The sequence below is a fragment of the Trypanosoma cruzi genome, genomic scaffold (genome assembly GCF_000209065.1).
Source record: "Trypanosoma cruzi strain CL Brener 1047053516785 genomic scaffold, whole genome shotgun sequence".
Taxonomy (NCBI): domain Eukaryota; phylum Euglenozoa; class Kinetoplastea; order Trypanosomatida; family Trypanosomatidae; genus Trypanosoma; species Trypanosoma cruzi.
In genome coordinates, this window is record NW_001849491.1 from 144,944 (window position 1) to 167,246 (window position 22,303).

The 22,303-nt window shown below is 50.6% G+C and overlaps 9 protein-coding genes across 9 annotated transcripts, besides 39 other annotated features; all 9 read left to right on the plus strand.

Moving 5' to 3' along the window:
* Positions 1-1,062, plus strand: Tc00.1047053508347.10 (hypothetical protein, conserved; the record flags this gene model as incomplete). Its single annotated transcript, XM_812378.1, has 1 exon — positions 1-1,062. A coding segment is annotated over one exon (1,062 nt), but the record flags the coding sequence as incomplete, so codon positions are not given.
* Positions 1-6,645: a sequence feature (heterozygous, Esmeraldo-like haplotype).
* Positions 1,269-1,301: a sequence feature (AT_rich).
* Positions 1,435-1,468: a microsatellite.
* On the plus strand, positions 1,516-2,337 carry Tc00.1047053508347.20 (O-6 methyl-guanine alkyl transferase, putative; the record flags this gene model as incomplete). The annotated part of the gene is made up of 1 exon (XM_812379.1): positions 1,516-2,337. One exon carries the CDS (start codon positions 1,516-1,518, stop codon positions 2,335-2,337), a length of 822 nt encoding a protein of 273 aa, XP_817472.1.
* Positions 2,722-2,751: a sequence feature (AT_rich).
* Tc00.1047053508347.24 (hypothetical protein, conserved) lies at positions 2,870-3,946 on the plus strand (the record flags this gene model as incomplete). The annotated part of the gene is made up of 1 exon (XM_812393.1): positions 2,870-3,946. The coding sequence occupies one exon, from the start codon at positions 2,870-2,872 to the stop codon at positions 3,944-3,946; it is 1,077 nt and encodes a 358-aa protein (XP_817486.1).
* Positions 4,151-4,197: a sequence feature (A-rich).
* Positions 4,363-5,871, plus strand: Tc00.1047053508347.30 (hypothetical protein, conserved; the record flags this gene model as incomplete). Its single annotated transcript, XM_812380.1, has 1 exon — positions 4,363-5,871. One exon carries the CDS (start codon positions 4,363-4,365, stop codon positions 5,869-5,871), a length of 1,509 nt encoding a protein of 502 aa, XP_817473.1.
* Positions 5,892-6,010: a sequence feature (A-rich).
* Positions 6,198-6,228: a microsatellite.
* Positions 6,492-6,535: a sequence feature (CT-rich).
* Positions 6,646-6,744: a sequence feature (areas merged during assembly that could not be assigned to a particular haplotype. This can correspond to areas where the two haplotypes were merged or to regions with more than two copies in the genome that were merged during assembly.).
* Positions 6,653-6,734: a sequence feature (A-rich).
* Positions 6,745-6,937: a sequence feature (haploid, non-Esmeraldo-like haplotype).
* Positions 6,912-6,955: a sequence feature (CT-rich).
* Positions 6,938-22,303: part of a sequence feature (heterozygous, Esmeraldo-like haplotype) that runs on past the window's edge.
* Positions 6,967-11,199, plus strand: Tc00.1047053508347.40 (hypothetical protein, conserved; the record flags this gene model as incomplete). The annotated part of the gene is made up of 1 exon (XM_812381.1): positions 6,967-11,199. One exon carries the CDS (start codon positions 6,967-6,969, stop codon positions 11,197-11,199), a length of 4,233 nt encoding a protein of 1,410 aa, XP_817474.1.
* Positions 7,710-7,856: a microsatellite.
* Positions 8,016-8,056: a sequence feature (GA-rich).
* Positions 8,752-8,817: a microsatellite.
* Positions 9,039-9,058: a microsatellite.
* Positions 11,410-11,451: a microsatellite.
* Positions 11,617-11,674: a repeat region.
* Positions 11,875-11,894: a microsatellite.
* Positions 11,971-11,998: a microsatellite.
* Positions 12,032-12,076: a microsatellite.
* Positions 12,098-12,118: a sequence feature (A-rich).
* Positions 12,119-12,141: a microsatellite.
* Positions 12,142-12,218: a sequence feature (A-rich).
* Positions 12,320-12,361: a microsatellite.
* Positions 12,429-12,463: a microsatellite.
* Positions 12,472-12,523: a sequence feature (CT-rich).
* Positions 12,759-12,802: a repeat region.
* Positions 12,962-12,990: a microsatellite.
* Positions 13,067-13,115: a sequence feature (CT-rich).
* Tc00.1047053508347.50 (hypothetical protein, conserved) lies at positions 13,492-15,342 on the plus strand (the record flags this gene model as incomplete). Its single annotated transcript, XM_812382.1, has 1 exon — positions 13,492-15,342. The coding sequence occupies one exon, from the start codon at positions 13,492-13,494 to the stop codon at positions 15,340-15,342; it is 1,851 nt and encodes a 616-aa protein (XP_817475.1).
* Positions 13,632-13,693: a sequence feature (T-rich).
* Positions 15,484-15,505: a microsatellite.
* Positions 15,641-15,678: a repeat region.
* Tc00.1047053508347.60 (hypothetical protein, conserved) lies at positions 15,749-17,116 on the plus strand (the record flags this gene model as incomplete). Its single annotated transcript, XM_812383.1, has 1 exon — positions 15,749-17,116. One exon carries the CDS (start codon positions 15,749-15,751, stop codon positions 17,114-17,116), a length of 1,368 nt encoding a protein of 455 aa, XP_817476.1.
* Positions 15,820-15,855: a microsatellite.
* On the plus strand, positions 17,557-18,684 carry Tc00.1047053508347.70 (hypothetical protein, conserved; the record flags this gene model as incomplete). Its single annotated transcript, XM_812384.1, has 1 exon — positions 17,557-18,684. The coding sequence occupies one exon, from the start codon at positions 17,557-17,559 to the stop codon at positions 18,682-18,684; it is 1,128 nt and encodes a 375-aa protein (XP_817477.1).
* Positions 18,813-18,833: a sequence feature (AT_rich).
* Positions 19,169-19,193: a sequence feature (AT_rich).
* Positions 19,352-21,130, plus strand: Tc00.1047053508347.80 (hypothetical protein, conserved; the record flags this gene model as incomplete). The annotated part of the gene is made up of 1 exon (XM_812385.1): positions 19,352-21,130. One exon carries the CDS (start codon positions 19,352-19,354, stop codon positions 21,128-21,130), a length of 1,779 nt encoding a protein of 592 aa, XP_817478.1.
* Positions 21,282-21,319: a sequence feature (A-rich).
* Positions 21,476-21,520: a sequence feature (A-rich).

A 22,303-nucleotide genomic window follows, 5' to 3' on the forward strand; every position in this document is an offset into this window, starting at 1 on the left:
TTTTACACCAGCGTGCGGCGACGTGTGGAAGGTCTGAAGCGGGAGGAGCTTATGCACCTCCATGTGCTCGTCGATGGGGCAACGATCAAAGAGAACTTTTGGCTTGCCTCTCTTCACGCACTCGCCACTGCGCCGTCACTTCCGTCAGGTGACATTGTGCAGCCGGTGCTGGAGGCCTACATGGCATTTTTCCTCAAGTTTAAGGCAAAGCAGTGCGTACGGTACCTCTCGACCGTTGCCGAGTGGGCGTTTGGCGGTGCCGCCGAACATTTTCTCAATCGTGTAGAAAAACAACAACAACAGAAGGATGAAATGGAGGCTGAAGGAGACACGCGTGAAAGGGATGACACAGCGTTGGTGCCCCGCACAACCGTTCACGGTTGGGTGCTTTTTTACGCTCTATGCAACCACATGTTGGAGAAACTGGGGTCCATCATGGATTTTGGTTTTCCTGTTCTGCTGCCGTATGTTGTTGGGACACTGACAGGATACTGCTCCGCCACGCAACACGCCATGCAACACGCGGCGGGTCTCATTGCACTGACACTAGAAGGAGCGCTGGATTGCGTGCGTCGAATGGCGCTCGCGCAGACGGCTGGGCCTGATCATGACCACAGCGTGCCTATGGACAACTACTTGGAGACGCCGGAGGTGTTTACTTCCGTCATGCCGGCAGTGGTGCGGCAGTTATCAAACCTGTCGTACTTGGCGGACGCCACACACGACTATGCCTTCCGTGCCGAGCACCATGTCGTCCCCGCCGTGCGGGCCCTGTTTCAGTCCCTCACATCGTCCAAACTGCAGAGCAGGACGCAGAACGAGTTGCTGAAGGCACTGCGTCACCCGAGCCGTCATGTGCGACGCATGACACTTTTGTGTCTCGACGGTATTTACGCCGATGGCGGGGACGAGTTGGCAGCGCGGTTGATGGCTGAGATGTTGCCCGCCGTTGTGGAGATGACTGAAGACCGCGATGATGATGTTGTCGAACAGGCAAGAACACTCTGCAACAATCTGTCGGCGATCACGGGGCAGGACGTGCTGTACGCCATGAGCTCGTAGCCGGGCACGTTTTTCTCTTTCTATGCGGCTTGTTTTTGGGCACCCTGAGTTCCACAGAGGGGAGGAGTCCTGCGAATAGTAGGCGGCATGAGCAATTAGTGTAGTGGAGGCCCAGTGAGAGGGAGAGAGGGAAGGGAAGAAGAAGAAGAAGAAATAAAGCGTCACAATAATAAATAAGGAAGAGACAAACAAACATCAAAACGATCAAAATAAAAATAATAAATAATAAAATATAAAAAGGCCATTTCTGATTCTCTGCTTTTCTCCTTCTCCCCCCTCCCCGCCAAACAATTAGGACGGGAATGCACGCAAGCGGATGATGTGATTTTTTAAAACGCGTCCATTTTATTTTCCCTTTTTTTTATTGGAGACTTTTTGTCTTTTTTTTCCTTTTTTTTTTTTTTTTACTCCCTCTTGCATGCCGAATGTCTGTTATTCTGTCTCTTTGCTCGGATGTCATGGCGACTGTCCTTTTTTCTTTTTTCAGCCTTCATTACTGTAAAAGAGTTTGAGTGTCAAATGTCCACGCCATCACTGCGCTTCGGCAATGCCACCACTTCGGTGGTGGGGGTCCCGCCTCTGCGTGTGTACCGCTACACGACACCGACGCCGATTGGTGAGTGTGTTGTGCTTGTTGATGAGGAGGGTGCGGTGTGTCTGTGCAACTGGACGGACTGCGAGGAGGAGGCAGTCTGCCGACTACGGCGGGCTTATCAGCCGCGTGAGATTTTGATCGAGGAAGCCGCGGCGACCGCAAAAGAGGAGGAGGAAGAAGAAGAGGACGGTGACGACAGTGAGACGAGTGATGCCCGTGCGTACGCAGTGCGGCAATTGCGGCGATACTTCAGTTATTCCTTCCCCCCCATGAGCGGGGGCGGCCGTGATGCGTCCGTTTCTTTTTGCCAGCAAAAACTGCACGCACTTTTGGATGGCGTTCCCATTCGGTACCCGCCGTCGACGTCATTGACGCAGGCTGCGTGGGCGGCGCTTCGTGAGGTGCGATTGGGTGAGATCACGACCTACGGCGCACTTGCGAAGCGATGTCAACGACCGAGTGCCAGTCGGGCGGTGGGGCGGGCGATGCGTGAGAATCATGTGTGCCTCTTTCTGCCGTGTCACCGCGTCGTTGGGGCGTCGCGGGCGTTAACTGGGTTTGGCCCCGGCCTGTGGCGCAAAGTGTGGCTGCTGCGGCACGAGCAGGCGGCAATTCCGGCGAGGCAGCTGCAGCGCGTGGAATCCGTGCAGGGGACTTCACTAAAGCGTGAAAGGGCGTAGGAGGTGAAAAGACAAAAGAAGGTCTGACCGCATCACTGCCTCTATTTGTCCTGTTTTTGATATTTGCTAACGGCCTCGTGTTTTTTTTTTTTGTTCTGCGCGTGTTGCGGTGCGAATTGAGTGGAGGGGAGGTTCACGTGCCCCCGCCATTTCTCTCATGCACACTGCGGCGGGTATTCTGTCCAACTGGCCGAAGAGTTGAGGCGCGTGTTCTTTGTTTTTTTTTGCTACCGTGAATAACTGTTGCTTCTATCCACTCTTTTCTTCCTCCCGCATGTCATTATCGAAGTTAGCTCTGCGGTTTCTGCGCGAGGGAAACACACACAAAAAATAAAAGGTGCCATCGCTTTGACGATAATTTTCTCACCTTTTCTTTCCTTGGTGTAATTAAAAATTTTATTTTTTATTATTTTTGCCTTTTGCTCTCATTGTTGACTGTCGTCACCGTCGTACAGTGTTGCTACCGGTGGGAAAGGAGGAACAGACAATTAACTACGTGTGCGTTTGTGTGTGGGTCTGTAGGCGTCAGGGGATGGGCGGCAGTGATGAGGCGGCGTCCATGTCAGCATCCACGTTGCCGACGCGGCAGTTGCAGGCGTCATCGTCACGCCCTGCAAAGAGACAAGGGGATCGGGTCGTCTCGCTGCAGTGCCCGCACTGCCCTCGCGTCATCACCGGTGTGCCGAGCAGGAGCATCCGCACCAACTACAACCGCCACCTTCTCACGCACACGAAGGAGCGGCCATACCAGTGCGAGTTCTGCCTCGCGCAGTTTACAACCAGCACCAACCGACGCCGACACGTTTTGCGACTTCACCCGGAGCTGATCACGACATGGTCGACCCCAACCACCGCGGCGTCTTCGGGGCACGAGACACACTTTGAACCGAGTGACGCAAGTGCCGTTGGGAATGCCGCAGCGGGGACGGAAGCAGGGGCCTCACCGGCGACGGTCGGTTTTGCTTGTCGCTTCTGCGGCACGGAGTTGTCGTGCAAGGGGTCGCGGACAATTCACGAGCGCCGTTGCTCTTCAAGACCATACCCACCGAGGGTGCTCCCCAAGCATTTGTCCCTGAAGCCTTCTGCATCGAATGTAGCGACATCTTCTGCGGAGCAGACAGACGATCCGGCCGATACAATCTTCTTGTGCCCCAACTGCGAGCAGGAGCTCTCTAGTCGCCAGCAAGTCAAACGCCACCTGAGGTGCTACTGCCCCTTTCGCGAGGATGCGTTTGCGTCCGAGAGTGGGGATGACGTTGACGGGGGGGATGAGGGGGTGGTGCGACTTGGACCGCGGTCAGTAACCAAACGTAGTCGCCGTATTCTTTCAAAGCGCCGTGGCGGATCCGCAGAACGCTTCAAAGGCCGACCGCGACACGAGGGAGTGGGTGCGTTTTTTTCGGAGGAGGTGCATTCAACCGCACTTCGTGCGGCGGAGGTTTTATTGCCGCCAGCCACTTACGGACAATCGCAGACCGACATAACCGTCACTTGCCCATATGATGACTGCATGGCAACCTTTGCTTCTCGCACACGGTGGTTGGCACACGTTGCGCGTCGCCACCCCAAAGAACTTGTGCAGGAAGCGAAGGTGGACGCATGCCCATGAGACGGTTCTTTTTTCCTCCCTTTATTTTCTCCCTTACGCTTCACTGTGACTGTAGCGGTCCACTGGCGTGTGCCTGTTACGCACACGAGCGTGAGGATTATGGGCAGTGATGTGGGTGGGTGGTGGTAGGAACGTTTTGGCGTTGGTGCCGGCAAAGAGCCACACGGCGGAGTTGTTTATTACTGGAGGGAGGGCGGGGCGGGTAAAACAAAAAAACAAACAAAGACGAAAGGAAAACTCAAAAAAAAAAAGTTTATGCATGGATGAATGAAGTGGTGGGCATCACGTACTACAAATGCCTGTTAAAATGACCATCATTTTACGCTCCCCTTTCTTTTTTTTATCCGGTGACCTTTTCTCTCGCTTTTTTTTCCTCTTTTGCCGTGAGGCTTAGCCGGAAGTGCAGCACATTGGTCATGGACCACGGTCGCATGCCCGCGTCGCTGCAAGTTGTGTCGTCGAAGGAATCCCGTACGGAACTCCTGGCGTGGTTGAATGAGTTGCTCCAGAGAAACGCCGCTGCCGGTGGACACTCCCTTCCGCGGCTGCATAAAGTGGAGCAGTGCGGCAACTGTGTACCGTATGTGCTGCTTCTTCCTTCACTGCTGCCAACGTCGTACCCGCCGCTCACGACGAAAGCCAAGACAAACGCCAAGCACGAGTTTGACGCCGTGGTAAACTTAAAGCTTTTTACGGATGCCCTGCAGAAGAATGGCATTCCGCGACCCGGTCTGCTGACCGAGGAGTCGGACAAGATTATCAAAGGGGCCTACCAGGCGAACCTGCAGCTGCTGCAGTGGTTTCGCGGTCTCTACGACGCGCTTTCACAGAGTAGGGGGGAAGGACAGGCGCGGAATCATTCATCGGGAAAGTCACTGGAACACGGCACCGCGGGAGCGTGCGGCCGAACAGGGAGCACGCATCTGCCGAAAGACCACGAAAGCCAGCCAATAGAAGTTGACAAGACATCAACTGCAGTCGCTGTCGTAAAGGAAAATTCATTGAGGTCGTGTAGGGCTACATCGGTTCGGGTAGGCGCGTCCTCGCTGCCCCCCTCCGCACACAGCCAAGAAAGCGCTTCCAAACCCGTTCCATTGACAACAAAGACGGCAACTTCCTTTCATGATCCGTTGAGTTCTTCAGACTCTCGTCCTTCCGTCGCGGGGAGGCAGGCATCGCAGGGGAGAGCAGGTCGTGTCTCCACTGGTCGCCACGACACCACAGTGCGGTCATTGTCGGCGTCGAAGGATCGACATGCGAGCACCGCACGAACCCCCTTACGCAGAGCAGGGGATGGTGCAGCGATCACACGCCCCGTGTCGTCGATGTTGCGAAATAGTAACGGCACAAAACGCCTGGAGGCCGGGCGAGACCCGGTCGCGGGACCGAGTGGCAGAATGGGCGGCAAAGAAAAGAGTCTTGCACGCCCCAACGGTGCAGACTCTCTGCAGGCCGTGGCAGCAAATTCCACCACCACCAACACCACCAATAACACCAACACGCTTTATGCATCACGTAAGAGTAGCGTCACCCGCCCTCTTCTGGACTGCAGAAACACGGACACCAACGGTCGCTTTGTCTCCCCCATGGCGGGGAAAAAACGGTTGACGGCCCCAAACCGTGGGCCTAAATCACCGTCCTTGAGTGCCTCGCACAACGCACATACGGCGTTGATTCAGGTGGTGGAGACCGAGACGCCGGCGCATTCTCGCCATGGCTCGCAGTCGATGAGTGAATGGGGGAGTGACGACAGCGCGACGGCGTCTGAGATGCTCATAAGGGTGAGGAATGAGAGACAGTTTTACTACGATAAGCTTCGTCAAATTGAGAGTATCGTTGGGCCGTTGGTGAATAAAAATGAGACATCAAGGGAAGTGAAGCATTTAGCTCAATCCGTGTTGGAGGTGCTGTATGCACTAAGTTAAGGGGATCATGAAGCAAAACGAAAAAAAAAAAAAAAAAAAAAGAAAAAAGAAAAAAGAGATGAGAGAAAAAACAAAACACAACAACAAAGAAAGAAAGGAACATGAAAAGAGGAGGAAAAAAGGAAAAAAAAAAAAAAAAGCCCTCCCCCCATTACCCCTTCTTCACATGCCACTGACAATGAAGATTTTTGCTTGTTTTATGGCCTTTATTATTATTATTATTCATTGTTCTCTACTTGTGTGGTCGTTGATGCTTCTTTCTCTCTCACTCTCTCTTTTTTCCGTCTCTTCCCGTGTTGTCATGATCAAACACGGAAGGGAGGGAGGTGAATGAGTGAGTGAGGGAGTGCGTGAGTGGTGTTGTGTCCGCACCTGTGGCTTGGTGTTATCTATTTTCTTGTACGGTAATGTATGCGTGCTTGTGTGGTGGTGCGGTACGTGGAATGTATGTTGCGAAGAGTACACAGGCCTCAGTCAACATTCCTAATAATGGATGGGCCTCCCTCTCCCCTCTCCCCCACACACACGCGCGGGCGGGGAATTTATCGAAGGGAAAGGAAGCAAACGAATGCGGGTTTGTGGTGGTGAGGGGATGTGCGGCGGACGCACAAAATTGCTGTTTTCTTTCTTTTTCTTTTTCTTTTTTCCTTTTTCTCTCCCTTTCGCTCTCGCTCTCAGTGTGTGTGCGTGTGTTTGCCGTCACCTGCCGTTTCTCCTCCCCACCCTTCCTGCATGTACATGAGCGGAATGCGCGGCGTGGTTGCCTATTGGCATGAAAGGCAAAAAAAAAAAAAAAAAAAAAAAAAAAAAACGAAAAAATCAGGCAGAAGAAAAGGGGAAAAGAAGAAGAAAAGAAGAAGAAACACACACACACAATATATATAATATATATTTCATGGGGAAAGAAAAGTCAAGTGCCATGTGAGTTTGTGTGTTTGTGTTTGCATGTGTCTTTACGCCGTTTTTTCAATTTTCTACCGTCCCTAATTATCTTTTTTTTTTTTCTTTATTCCGTTTATTGGCATTCTCCTACCAATGCCCTTTTCTTCATTCTTTTTCTCTTTCTTCCTTTCTTCCTTTTCTTGATAGATTTACATGCGGGCCAACGCGTGTGAGGGGGAAATGGCATCTCTGCCTTTAGCGTCTCACGCGCCGGTTGGGTGTGACTTCTACAGCCGCATAAACAGCGTTAGCCACCAGTGCGTTGCAGTCGCGGGGTACGGCAGAGGTGAAAACAGCAAAAATGCGGAAACACGCCACGGGAATAAGTTGCATGGAGCTGCTCCGTTGCTGCGAGAGAGCGGCCAGCCGCAGCGCACCACTGAGAAGCAACTGCGATGGGTGCAACCTGCAGCGTCCAGTGAGATGTATTCACTTCCACCACCACCGCCACCACCGCCAGTAAACAGCAGTAAAACGCCCCCTGCAACGGCAATGGCTGCAGCGCCGACGGCATCTTTGGTGCCTGTGGTGTCTCGTAGTGAAGCTGCACAGCAGGGGCGTGTGAATAGCATTTGCTGCTATGGATCTTTAAAGACGTGGCCATCTAGCGGAGTCATTGCGAAAGACTGTGGAAGGGGGACGCAGCAGGTGCAGGAAGTGAGGAATATGAATAGTAGCACGAACGACACTCCGACGCAGTGGCCAAATTCATGCAGCCACGATGCGGCAGGAGGCAGTATGTATCCATACGGTTACAGTAGTATCCCCGTTGCTCCTTTTTCATATTTCAGTTGTGGAGCTTTTGGCCAACCAATTCCGCAAGCGTGGTCTTCTGGATCGATGTATTACGGTGCTTCTGCACATTCTGCCGTCGCCGCCGCTGCTGCTGTTTCAGGTCACCAATACAATTATCAACATAATCAACATAATTATTATCATCATCATCATCATTACTGCAATCAGAACAGCCAGCCTTACTACCAAAATCAGAGTCAACATCATTACGCCCAGCATCAGTACATGTTTCATCATCATCATCATCAAAAAAAACAACAAATACAGAAGCAGCAGCAACAACAAAACACGGGGATGGATCCCTCACTATCTACGGTATGTGACTTGGCGAATTCGATCACGGAGAAGAATGGGGTTCCAACCACGGAGGCGCTGAAGCCGGTACGCCACGCGGCTCCAGCCACTCCGGATAAAGAGGAGGAGAAGGAGGAGGGAGGGAGAGAGGAGACGAGTAGCTTACCACGTGATCACGCGGCTGAGGGGCCTCCTTTAAGTGATGGTAGTGAACCCTGCAGCCCGAAAATAGTGCATGAACATCAGCCGCTTGTCGAGTCTGACAGCACGACCAGTAGAAGATGCAGGCGGGACCACGCCGGAGGTCATATCCAAACGAGTACAACGAGGTTTGATGATGTTAACGGTAGCAGTAGCGTCAAAAGCGGTTGGGGTCCCGGAGCCGGTAGGGGCGAGGCAGTCACATTCACTTCCTCGGAAAACATTTTGGGCTTTATTCCCTCTTTTTCCCGGATTTCTGTGACGCCTTTGCAGAACACAGCGGATACGACACGACGTGCTTCGCTCCCTTCATACCATGATGCCATCATGACTCAGCGTGGGCAGGGCAATCAAAGTTTCATCCCACAAAAAACGTGTTGCACGAATGGACTGATTAGTGAGCCCAAGGAGGATCTCTCTATTTTGCGCACCGCACCTCATAAAAGAGAAAATAACCCCAAATCCTCCGTAGGGATTCCACAAGAGCCATTGGAGCATGAGGAGGAAATAAGAGCGTCTGAAAGTGCTGAGGGAGTGCTTGGCAACGGGTGGCAGCGCAATATGGCTGAGGGGCATCCTCGCGGGGAACCGTTTGAGGCGAATCAAATCTCTCCCGTGTTTGCGTCGACGGACTCTATGCGGGCTCTACATCACCAGTATCATCATTGTTATTCTCAACAGCAACAACAGCAACACAAACATCATTATCATGATTCTTTTCTTTTACAGTCACAGACACTGTCGACAGGATCATTGAATGCATACGGCGCTTCCACAGCGCACCAACGGTCGCGGTCTTTCAATGCAATGACGCCAAATTCTGCTTCCTTTCAATGCCCATCCACAACCCAGGCATCAGGAGTCAACCGGATAAATGCCAATAACAGGATTCCCTTGAATGGGGCATCAATTACGATGGACTCTTGTGGTGGTGGTGCTGCTGCTGCTGCTGCTGGAAGCCAGCAAACAACCATGCCTGATTTAATGCGGCAAAATTCTTTGCCTCTGAACAACAGTGTATTGGCTCCACTCGGTTCGAAAGGAGAAGGATATGCCGATGGAGAGTCTGCTTCTAATGCCATTCTAAGGGGTACACCAATTAATTCGGCAACTGTCTGCCAAAATATTCTTCAGGCGCCATTATATGAACACTGTGGGGCGCAGGAAGTTTTATTTGAGGAGAGAGATACAGAATTGCCGTTTGATTCATCGTCCTATGGAAATATTGTTTCATTTATTTATGCTGTCTCTCCTGTGGTGGAAATGGACCAGGAGTTGGAATGGGTTTCCCCTTTCTCAGGGGTTACTGTGCCGCCTGGGCAAGAGGAAGTAGGAGGTGACGCACCGCCACAAACGTATAGGGAGCCTTCCATCTCACTTGCAAATATATGGAAGGCCTTGGACTTCCCCTTTGCCTGCAGGATTCCTTTTGCGGAGCCTGCTTCTTTGGCACCAATGCGTCCTCCTCAAAAACATGTAGTGTACGTTCCGTTTTTTAGTGGATTTAGGCTTCGATTTCTTGAAAAATCTGCGACATACGCAAAGCTAAAGTCTATACATCAGAGTACAGATGTTACTTCCTCCATTGCTTCTCATCCAGGCACAGCAAAGCGAACAACTCACATGCAATCTTCTTTTTATGACGGTGGATTTGCTGCCAATCTCGAGGTGAGTGCCGAAGAAAAGAATCGGAGTAACTCGGGTTCATCTTCTGTGGCACCAACATCTTCCACGTTGCATGGGGCTACACAAGAGAATATGGAAGAGGTATCACACGATGCAGAAATTGGGCTTTTAACATGGGGGGCAACGGAACGACCAGACCAACGTAGTCTCCTTCTGGAGCAGGTGCATGAACTGGCTGCATCCAATGAACGGTATTCCGTTCTTCTTAGCGCAAATACGACGGAGCTCGATAACCAGTCATGGTTTGCCGTTCTCTGGCAACCAGTGTATGACCAATGCCATACGGCCAAACATGGCTGTGGGAGTTTTATCGTTTATTATGCACTGCGACCGCCACGTCATGTGGCAGGGAACCGAGCATCAAGTGTTGTGACGATGATGAACGGCGACTGGATGTCCCCTGTATTCCGTTGTGATCGAGAAGGCGTTCATTGGGAAATGTGGACGTCAAATATTTCAACGCCGATGTCATTACCATTGTCTTCTTTGGTATCCCCTTCACCGTGTGAGGGTAACAACGACAATGCGATGCGAGCTGTATGCATGCCACTTCTTGAGAAGGCCCCTTTTGCATCAACTGGCAGTAGTGGAGAGACGCAGACTGTCATGGAGACCTCAAGCGCCAGTATGGGGAGCCATGATACAAAGTTCTCTCCGTCTGGACGATCCTGTGCAAAGGCTTCCGCAAATGAAGTTTTTCGGAATTCACAGCATGTTTTTTTTTCACCTCCGTCAGAGAAGGGCTCTACATATCATGGCACGGTACGTATTCCTGTTGTGGGAATTATTCCTAGTCGATGTCGCGCTGATGTCTGGTTTTTGCCGTGCCCACGTCTTAACTCACCAGAATCTAACGCTGGACGGAATCCAAACAACAGCGGCACTTCTTCTCTTCGTCGCTATCGAGCCCCGCTATTCCTTCTCACCGCTGCGTTACAGCTGATGTCATGGAATGCGCTGGAGGGGTTTTGCCGACAAGCTATGCGAAAGAAGGGACTTTATGCCGTTGACAAGAACTTAGATGCTTCCCAGGATGAAGTGGAGGTGTCATTAACTCGTTTACGAGGAGATACGACGACTACTACGACTAGTACTGTTAGTGCTTCTTCCACTTCTATAGGGGCGCGGTTATTCTTAACACGAACACAAAAGATACCATCTGGAAAAAGACTTTTGGTTGAGGGGGCAAGAGGGTATCGACACTATCGGGAGAGTGCCAATGCCGATGCTGGAATGACTTCTACGACACCAGTTGTTGGGCAGGAGAGCATTGATCACAATGGCTCACCGATTTCTTCGCCAACTGCCGCGGGTATGGATGTCAGCGCCATTGTGGAGGGTCTGCCGGACTTTTATCAATGGGTCCAATTTGATGGTCCGTTGCTGAACTACGCTGAACGTTACGCTTGAAAGAGAGAGAGAGAGAGAGGAGGGGGAATGAATGAAAGGAACAAACAAGGAGGAATCCACAACTGCCGTGTATTCTTATGAAGGGAAGGCGTGTGGGCGTGTGTGGAGACAGGGAGAGGGAGATGGAGGGGAGGGCGAAACAGAGACACACACACAAAAAAAAAGGGGAGGAGGAGATTATGACGAAAGGCCCCTCTTTCCTCTCCATCCAAAGAAAACAACAAAAAACAAAAAAACAAAAAAAAAAAAAAAGTGGGCGGCACCATCACTCGAGGGACGATACAAGAGAAGTCGTCCATGTAGATATACAAACATACATCTCTATATAAATCTCTCTCTCTCTCTTTATATATATATATGTGTGTGTGTGTGTTTGTGTTTCCTTCTCTGTGGTTTTTGATGCATGAGAAATGAGGCGAGGAGGAGGAGGAGGGGCGGGACCCCGGGGGAGGGGAAAAAAAAAGAGAAGGAAAAGCAACGAGCCGAAGAGCATTTTTGTGTCCCACCGACTGGGCCAATGGAAGAAACAAAATTTTGACGGTTTTCCTTTTTTTTTCCCTTTTCCCCCATTCTCCTCCCCTTTTCCCCCAATTGTGTTTCCAACTAAATTGTTTATTTGTGTTTATTTGTGTTTGTTTTGTTTCCCTTTTTTTTCCCCCTCATTTTCCTTTTTTATTTATTTTTATTTTTATTTTATTTCTTCCTGCTTGTTTTTTCTCCCGCCGCCTTCGCCCGGCGCAGGAGGAGCAGAGAAATGGCGACGACGCACGCAAAAAACAAAACAAAAAAAAAAAAAAAACAAGGAAGAAGCAGAGACTCTACATGAGGCCTGTATATATATATATATGTACATACTTATATATGTGTATGCATGTATGCAGAGGGCGGTTGTGTAGAGAAAAAGAAACAAAAACAAAAGACACACACACACACACACACACAGAAGAAAAAAAAAAAAAAAAAAAAAAAAAAAAAAAAGAAAAAAAGGCAACGACAACAACAAAAAAACAAAACAAAAAGGAGAGTTAATTGAAAAGCAAAGGAAACAAAAAACAAAACTGTGGAAGGAAACATCAACACACACACCCACAGAGAGAGAGAGAGAGAGAAGGAAGTTACATATCTATCTATCTATCTGTCTATATATGTATGTATATATTTAATAGATGTGTACTTCCACACCCCCCACCCACCCCCACCCCTCTTGTAATAATAAATATATGAAGGAAAATAATAATAATAATAATATTAATAAAAATAATAAAAAGAAAATTTCTCCCTCTCTCTTTCTGTCTGTTTGTTTCTCTCTGTATTTCTTTCTCCCCTACACATGAGACTTGTTTTCATCACACAGCAACCCCTTTTATTACTATTTTTATTTCCCCCCCGCTTTGGGTTTGCTCTCTCCGTCACACTGGGGGCGTGGAGGGGAGGGGGAATGAATCTACATATTCGTCTGACCGCGGCGTGTGTGTCAGACCCAATTATTTCCACATATATTTATATTTACATATGGCTGCGTGTTTTTTTTTTTGGTCTCTCTTTGAGTTCTCAATCTATTCCTTTTTTCCTTTTCTTTTTTTCCTCTTCCTCTTCTCCCCTTGTGGGGTTTAATAGTAAATGGGGGTGCTGCCTTGCCCAGCTCTCATTTATTGTGTATTTTCCCTCTTTGTTGTTGCAAGTTTTTTTTTTTTTTTCTTTTTGGCGGATCTTCTCTCAACGCGTGCCCCCTCCCCAATTCCTCATCGCCAAAAAACTACTCAAAAGAAAAAAAAAAAAGAAAAAAAAAAAGGACACGGTGTTTTTTACAGGTCGATCCGGAGATGATGTGAGGCTGCTGGTGGGGAATAATAGACGTGCTTACAAGTCTCCCCCCCTCTATTTCCTTCCCTTTCGCTCTCTCTTTTTCTCTCTCTATGTGTGCATGCATGCATGCATGGATGATTGTCGTGCAAACATTCTCCGGATGAACGCCAAATGGACAATCCGACACAACGATTACGTCACCGTCATAATTCTTTTAGTTTGGGCTTCGTTTGTGGTTTCTTGCGTCACGATTTCTGTTGATGTGAATCGTGTTTTGATCTTGATGACGGAGAAGGGCCGGCCGCACAGTACGACTCCCTTCATTGCAGAAGCGTTGCCTTAAACGACGCCAATTCTAGACGACCAGGACGGCGATGTATAATTCCATTTATCGTCGTTGTATACATGTATACAACATATCTGTGTTTTTATGTGTGTCTTCGGTCTACCCGTTTGGACTGACATGTGCGGAAATATCTTGCAGTTATGTGTTGTTGGGTCGCTGTGGCGGCTGTGTGCTTTGCCTCTGGTCTGTTTATTTGGCGTCATGTGTTTTATTTCCGTGTGAATGAACGTGCACAGGGGGAGAGGAAGAGCGAGAGGAAAAACGCATGTATAAACTGCCCTTTTTTTTTCTTTTTTCTTTTGTTTTCTTCCTTCTCCCGCTTCCCTTTTTTTTTTTTTTTTTGTGGCCACTGTGAAGAAAAGAGGTGGGCGCAATCAAAAGACTCACGGGGAGGCGAACAGAAGAGAAACGTGATTGCGGGGGATACGAAGGGCGGTGGACTAGGACTGCGGTCAAGGTGCAGTGCGATGCTCCGCTGGACAGGTGGCAGCAAGGCCCGAGCGTCTTTTTGGCAACCCTCTGGAAATTACAGTACCGGTTTTCGTGGCGCTGACAATGACATCCACGACAGTCGTTCCCGTAACATTCATCATCGCCATCCGACAACATCGCATGAGTGGCGTTCGCGACACCCGTTTTACTCGGACAACAGGAATGAACCAAAAGGCTTCCCCAGAAGGTCTCATACCAACAGAGATGCTACTGTGGCATCATCGTCTGAGAGTGGCGGTAGGCGGTCCCCTTCCTCGGCAAGAAGAGAAGGCCGAGTGGGTGGGGTGGATTGTATGGCACTGGAGTGGTCATTGAAGGCTGCTGCAGCAGCTGCTGCAGCTGCTTCTTCTTCTGCGAAACTGCCGCGGCAAGAGGCACTTGAAGGATGGAAAAAGCCAGCATGCAACATGGCCGTGGGGCACTCGAGGGCGGGGGAACACCCACTAGCGCTCGGTGATGCGGCGCACCCTGAGTGTCAATACAACCACGCTGAGTCGACGATGGCAGCCCAAATGGGACCAAGGGGTTTGGAACTTCCTTGCCCGGGCTTTGGTGAGTTAAGTGCAGAGGAGACGTGGACGGAGCCGGCGTGTTCGCCGCCATTTCACGTCTCTCCGTGGGAACCGGATACATGGACACTCTCGGATGCCCCAACTTGGGCTCCGCAGGAGTGTTTCTTGTCGCATCTACCAGAATCTGCTGAGGAGTGGGAGCTGAAGGAGGGGAATGAATTTCCACCGCCTCTGAGTTGGGGAGAGACGCATCATGACCCAATGAATGTCTTTTTGGACCAGCGCACATTCTTCGCCTCGTCCAACGTGCCTCCAGAGGACAAACAAGTGAATGCATTTCTTGATGAATCCGTAACTGCATGGATGGACGACGACTGTCCGTGCGATCTGCTTTGGGAGGAGTATATTGAGCCTGCAGCAGCGAGAGAAGGAGAACGGGGAGGTGTTTGGGAAATCCCTATTGCCCCTGGTTGCCTCCCGGGTGCAGCCATCACTCGCACGGGGGAATCGGTCGGCTGCTGGACACCAACCCACTGCGACAGATATGCAGAAACTTCCGATCAGGCGTGCTTTGATGGATCTTTGCTTCTTCAAACGCCAAAAGAGCCTTCTTTGGGGAAATGCCGATCGCCAGTGGTCTCAAGGGCAGAACCCAACGCGGTGTTGGCCCTCACCTCGATGCTGCGCGGCATGAATCAAAGCCAAAGGATGCCTTATGCCCACTCCAGGGATTCTTTCACGCATTTAAGCCGCGGCCGGGACGGTCGACATTTTGTGCGGTACGGTTCGGATGCTGCCATGCGGGAGCCGTATGGTTTTCAGCCCCATTCCGGTCAAATTTTCTCCGATCAGGCGCCTGCTGCAGCGAGGGGAGGGGGCATGAGAGGCAGGGGACGAGGCTGGCATCGCGGTTATTCATCGCATCTTTCCGGCGGTGTTCCCTCCTCGAGATTTCAGGCGTTTCAGCGCCGGTACCGCCGGGGCTAGTGGCCTCACAGAGAGACAAATAAACCAACAAAAGAACATGCAAATGAAAGATACAGAATGAAGGATGATGGACGCGCACGTGTCGCGAAGAGTTATGATTTATTTGTCGTAAATACACAGATATTACTTTTTCCTTTTTTATTATTTATTTATTTATTTATTTTTATTTTTTTCTTGGGGCCCTTTATCAATAAATTGTAAACGGATGCCCTTGTATTTTACCTGGCCGCCCACTCCTGCAGTGAAGGGAAGGAATGAGTGGAAGGAAAGAACAGAAGCGGAGATGTGAATGCGTCACCTCCCTCTCTCTCTCTCTCTTTTTTTTTTTTTTTCTTTGTTTTGATTTACGCTTAGCTTCCTCACGTTTGTTGCTTGCAGGCAGACAGGCGCACCCGCAGTTTTGCGGATGTTCAAAAACGACAAGAGGATGTGCTCTGCGGTGGGGATTATTCGACTTTTCTTTTTTTGCACTTCTGCTTTTTCTTTTTTCCTTTTTTTCCTTTTTTTTTTTTTAATTTATGCAAGGGGTGTGATGAATGCGTGGTTTTATGCGACTCAAGCGAAGTGCGAGGTGGTGTTTGAGATGAAACTCGCACTTTACGAAGAAGCCTGCGCTTTCCTGGAATCGAGTTGCCATCATGATGCTGGCGATGACGGCGACGGTGGTATTAGTGGAGACGGGGCGGAGGCCGCCGAGTTGCTCCCACAGCTGCTGCTTATGGAGAAGATGCGACTCGAAGGGCCACTCAAACCCCCCAAGAGAACGGGCTTCTTGGACACGATTGAAGAGCAGTTAAACGCCGTATATAATGGGCTGGAGGAGGGATACAATCTGAATGCCGAGGATACACGGGTCTTTGGACACGCGGTGTTCCCCCCACATGTGGTGACTGGCACCGATGTGTCGGATTCAGGCACGGGTTCCAGCGTTGGGCCGCAGCTCTACGGGGAACTCACTTCAAAGGGAGTTCGTCAGCTCCACCGTGCCGTGCTGCAGTGCCTTGAGCGAGGTGGCATTGTTGCCCAGAGTGAAGAAGTAAAAGTGGAGGAGCAGGGAACACAAGGCCCGCACCAACCGACTCGTCATGCTGTCGTGGGGGTTGATGTTGGGAGTGGGACGGGGAAATTGTTGTTTGAGTGGTCCTTGTTGGCTCAGCGAGATGCGATGCTGCCGGCTCATTGGGCACATGTGGGTGTGGAGTTGGCGCCCTCACGAATGCAAATTGCCCGCCGCGCCATGCGTGGAAGCGCGTCGCTCGTGTATTCTCCCACAAGGCAGCGGTGGCGCGTGAAGCTGCCGTGCGGAGGTGCGGGTCAGCAGAGGGAGGATGAGGATGTGAAAGTTGTGTTGTGCGAGGCCGATGTCTTCACTCCCGGGCTTCTTTCCAACGAAACATTTGTTCCTCTTGCAGACGGCGGGACAGAAAATGATGCTGCACCGGGTGATTTCAACAAGAAGTTGTCTTCTCATCTTGTGGTGTTCTGTTGCGGCTTGGGGTTTGCAGAGCCTGCCGTTTGTGAGCTATGTGCCTCGCTGGAGCGTATGTGGCAGAAACCACACATGGCGTCATCAGCATGGCAGTCTTTGACTTGTGTCTTCCTGCTCCGTGCCTTTACTGGGCTACGATCATTTCCTCTCTTTAGGTTGTGCACGGAGACGACGGGGCCTCATGACGCGAGTGTTGGCTTCATTTCCACCATAAACCTGAACACAACATGGATGGATGAGGCTCCTGCCTGGCTGCTGTCGTTTCGTCGTGTGTGTGACAAGTAGATGGAGTAGAGTGCGCATTTCTAAATGTATACACTGCGTATTTGGAATTTACATTATTGTTATGACTTGCTTTCAATGGACACCCACACCCACACCCTCACACACATAAGTATTTGGCTAACATTGCAGCCACAGGATTGTACTTACACGCACGCCTATGGCAATATCTCTGCCATGTGTGTTTGTTTTCTTGTTTCCATTGCTTTACCCCGACCTCTTTTTCTTCTTCTTTTTTTGGTTCCAGAACTGTACTCGGTTCTATTTGGTTATTTTCCTCCCTTTTTTTTCTTTCTTTTTTCCCCTTTTCTTCACGGCAGCAGGTGCGAGTCCACCTTTACGTTTGGATAAAGCAGCGAGGCAAAAGGACAGGAGATCCGTCAAGAAGAAGAAAAAGGAAAACTACAACAACAAATAAAAGGACGAAAAGGGAGGCGCGCAAGATGACATCGTTCCTCCATTCTCTGGCGGACCATGTGAGTCTTTTCACTATGGCCGTTGCTATGGGCGGGATTGCCGTCTTCATTTATCACGCGCATCGGGGAGGGAAGCTGGGCAAACTGCTGCCATCCTCCTGCCGTGGCCGTCGCTCGCCTGTGCTCAACGGCGTTGTCGCTGGCCAGCAGCCGGAGATGGCAACGAGGAAGGCGATACATCACATCATGCACGGGGAGATTGCAACACTGGGCGAATTGGTGTACTTCTTTCGCGGCGTTGGCAATGAGAAGAAAATTTTCATTGATCCCGTCCTTCTGTCATATCTGCAGCGTCTCTTGGCGGCGGATGCCCCGCCGGACGCCATACCACCTGAGCTCCAGGATGCGCATGTGCGGAAGATGCTGTGTCAGCTTTGTCACTGCAGCGAACAAGCTACCCGTTTAAAGATGGAACGCGCCACATCATTTGATGCTGAGAACCCAGAACACATGCGCCTGCTCAGGGAGTTATGGGCGGCAGCGGGGAAGTTGCCTGCCGACTTCTCCCATCGCAGTGATAAGTGGGTGGAGTTTGGCTTCCAAGGGCTCGATCCCGCAACGGACTTCCGCGGGGGTGGCGTCTTGGCCCTGCGGCAGTTTTTGCACTTTGCTCAAACACACAACGCGGAATTTAAGGAGATGATGGCCTTCAACAAGAGGGCTATTGCTGCAGGCGAGCATAGCTGGTATCTTTTGGCCGTTGTCTCCATTCAGTTTACGGCGCAGTTGTTGCTGCAGCAGGATCACACGTTTTTTCTACCGCAGCTGGAGGTTTTGTATGACACCATCCGTAGAGAAGAGGAGGACAACGAAAAGAAGTTTGGTGTTACGGTGCGCCACGTGGGCGATGCACGTGCGGAAGTGGTGGAACGCAGCTGCGGCAACAAGGAAAAGGGCGAAACCGGTGGCGGCAATCGGAGCAAAGCGGTTCGCACTCAATGGAGCGAAAAGAGCGACTTTGAGGTGGGCTTTTACTTACTTCATCATCAGCTCCTGCTGCACTTTAAGACGTGCTGGCATCGTGACCTGCCGCACGTGATGGAGTACGGCAACTACATGCCAACAGTATTCCGGAGCTTCTTCGTGCAGGCCTGAGTGCCTGTACGACGCGGCAGGTGGAGGAAGGGAGCAGAGGCAGCTGAGAGAAGGACGGCATGCTGGTCCGACACGAAGCATGTCTGATGGATGGTCAGTGAGAGGCACCGGCGGCAGCGTTCTCCATCTTTTTTTTTTTTTTTTTTTATGTTTCAATACGCACCACTCTGTGCAGGTGACTCTGCGTCTGTGTCTGTGTGCATGTGTGCGTCGGTTGTGTGACGCACAAAATCAGCTCTCATTGTGGGCAGGCACTTTTCCATTCACGCCTCCCCTGTCCTTTTCACCCTTTTTCACCCAACGAGTTTCAGCGGTCATGTAGAATATATAAGTATATAAATATATACATGTTAATATTTCTTTGTACTTGCGGAAAGGACTATTCCTATTCACCTTCATTTGCAACTTCTCAGGGACTGTTATTACTAAGAACGGAGGAGAAAAAAAAAAAAAAAAGAAGAAGGGGTGGGGCAGAGGGGTGAAGAAAATAAATAAATAAATAAAATAAAGGAAGAGTAAAGTTGTGGCGTCCGAGTGAGTGAACAAATTTGTCTGGGAGAGTCAATTTAACACATACATAAACATACATACACATATATTGAGAGGGAGAAAACGGCGGGGTTTTATATAGGTAGGCAAAGCGAAGAACAGGAGTGGTGACAGGAGGATGTCTTTGAATGCGAACGCAAAGGAATGGCGCCCGGCTGGTGAGCTTGCGTCGTTTCTGCTTCCGGCCTCCACGAGTGAAAGAGAGTGCAACACTGCTGTAGGGAATGGTGTGGCCGCCGATGTCTCAGCCGACAAGAATGATGCCGCCGTGCCATCGTTGTCGCAAGAAGAGGAGCAACAAAAACAGCAGAAACAATCTCTTGACGCCGTCATGGCGTCCCCGTCGTACTACCCTTCTTTCACGCGTGCGGGGTTGTGTGCGGCGGCGGCGGTGGCTGGGGGCGCTGCGATAGAGCTGGAGGGGGTGAACTGGGCGGAGGAATTTGGGCGTGTCATGGCTCTCACGAAGGAGTTGATTGAGCGTCAGATGAACGGGGAGAGGGATGCCTCCAGTAAGTTGGACGGAGGCCACACGAAGCCGGGCCACAACGTCAGCGCTGAGCAGAACTCACCACAAAAACCACAAGGTGCAGTGACAGCCATGGACCCCAGCCGGTACCCGGCACTGCCGGGCACGGACGAGGTGAGGCCACTAGTGAGCGGCAAGTGGGTAAACGCACCGGCGGCTCTGCTTTCCAAGTCGAGTGCTAGTGTCAGTGGCGAGGCGCATGCTCGCACAGCACCCGCAGCCGCAGCCGCAGCCATAGCCTCCTCCACCCACCCCTCCTCCGCAGCGGGTGTAACGGAGCTGGACGAGAACGGTAGACCACTTCCCCCGCTCACCTCGAAGGGCAACCGGAGGTGGAAGAAACCCACGAAGGCACAACAAAAACGTGAGATGGCTCAAAAGAATGCCTTTGAGGCCTTTGCAAATGCTCTGTTGCACAGTGTCTCCCCGTTTATGGCGCCGCTACGAGAGCGATGCAAAACATCTCTTCCACACATTAAGGTTGACCAGCGGTTTGGGAAAAGTGGGCAGCCACAGACGGCCGTGGCACAATTTGTCGTAGCCCCACTGATCACGAACTACCGACCGCGGCATTTCCATGATCTTACCCCTGGCGACCTGATGGAGTTCCATTACGACTTTGCTCAGGTATTGAAGCAACTTAAATCCGCAAACGACATTCTTTTTGGGTATGGTCCGGTATGGAAACGTTATGCGGTGCCTTACTGCTATGTGAACTGCAAGGAATACCGGCAGGAGGTGTTAAACCTGTGCCCAGACGAGGTTCCCAACATGCGTGTGGAGGCCATATATGAAGATGATATACTGAAGGACATCACAAACGTAGTGCTTGCTGTGGAGGAGCTGGAACCATTGCAAAATATATCAATTATTCAGGCAATGAGCCGTCGTGTCAACTTAGCCCCTCTTTTTGACGCATTTGACACCATATTTAAACCAATCGAAAACTACCGCATCGTCATACGCGATTTACACCGCGCTCCATCTACATATCTGATTCAGACTTCTAATCACGAGATCCAACAAAAGCCATCTCCCCTCGTGCTATACAACGACCCCAACCTGTGGTACGAGCTTCCCGTCGTCAGCCGCATAAAAGTGGAGGAAAAAACAACAGGGGATGCCCTGGAGCACCATGCAGTGGGGTCAGCGACGACTTCTGCCTCCACCAAGAATGCAAAGGGGAAATCCAATGTCGTCCCGAACACCAGGAATGGTCACTTTATTTTAGCCGAGTGCGGCCCTCGAAGTAAGCGCAGCAACCCGGGTGAAATCTCCTCGTTGGCTCTGGTGGCACCAGTGGTGGGGAGCGTTCTTTGCGTGTTCATGACGGCCTTTATTTTGTGGCGGCGAAAGTCCAGTCGTTAGTCTCCCGCCCACACTGCGTCCCTGTCAACATGTCTGGAAGTTCACAGGCGGAGCGTCTCAAGACTGTCAGTGTTTGTGTGTGTGTATATATATGGAGCGTTGCGGCCCGTTTCGCTGCAACGAGGCGAAGAGTGAAGGGCCAAGAGAACGTAAAGAAAGAAAAAAACAAAAGAAAAAACAAAATAAAAAGGCAGCCACAACACCAAAGGGTTGGGATCCAATGGAAGGGGAGACGCATTAAAGGCGTGCACACGGGCGAAGACAATTAACCACAGGCGCTAACGAACTAAAAGCAAGAAGGAAAAAAAAAAAAAAAAAAGAGTGCATGAGCCGCAAGAATAAACGAAAAATAAAGAAAGAGAAAAGCAAGAAGAAAAAAAAAAAAAAAAAGAGGCGAAACAGTTACCCGGCAACGACACCAGAATGCGAGGAATAAACGCATCCATTCGCAGATGAATCATTGATGGCAGTGCGGTGGGGTCTCTTGTTAGTCGACCATTGTCCGTGGAGACGATGGCTGTCAATCAACAAATGATCGCTTAAAAAAAAAAAATTGAGGAGAGAGGGGGGAAAAAAAAGGTGAGGGACGAAGAGGAACTGCTCTCATCATCTACGCTTGCACGAATTCTTGTTGAAACGTTTTTGCACGTCTCTCGCCACCTAATGGTATTTGTAACCAACCGATCCACCTTCTCTAAAACGGCGCAAATGCTTGTTCAGGTGTTTAATATAACCTGCGTTTTTACCGTGACATTTCTCCACTGTCATGCGCTGTCTTCCCCTTCTTCCTGTCTCTATTTGTTTTTTCCCCCTTTTTTTTCCCTTCATTTCCCTCTGCGTTCCCAAAGTATTTGAGGCTACCACTAGCTATATTGAGGCGCCGAGACGAGATGCGAGTCCCTGAGTGCGCACCGTCTGTGACCGCGAGTTTGTTGTCTACACACGCGCTGTACTGGCTTGCGTGCTGCGGCGTTCTGCTGCGCTGCCCGACATGCACCGCTGCCCAGATGTTCATTGTGCATACCCCGCACGCTTCGTACGATGAGGCCGGTGCGACGTGCAGTAGCCCTGGTGGGGGCCCAGTGGAGGCACGCATCCCGGCGATCGAGACGAAATACGTTGTCTTGTTGAGGACTCAGTGTGGACATTGAAGGAATATCATTGTCTTCCTTT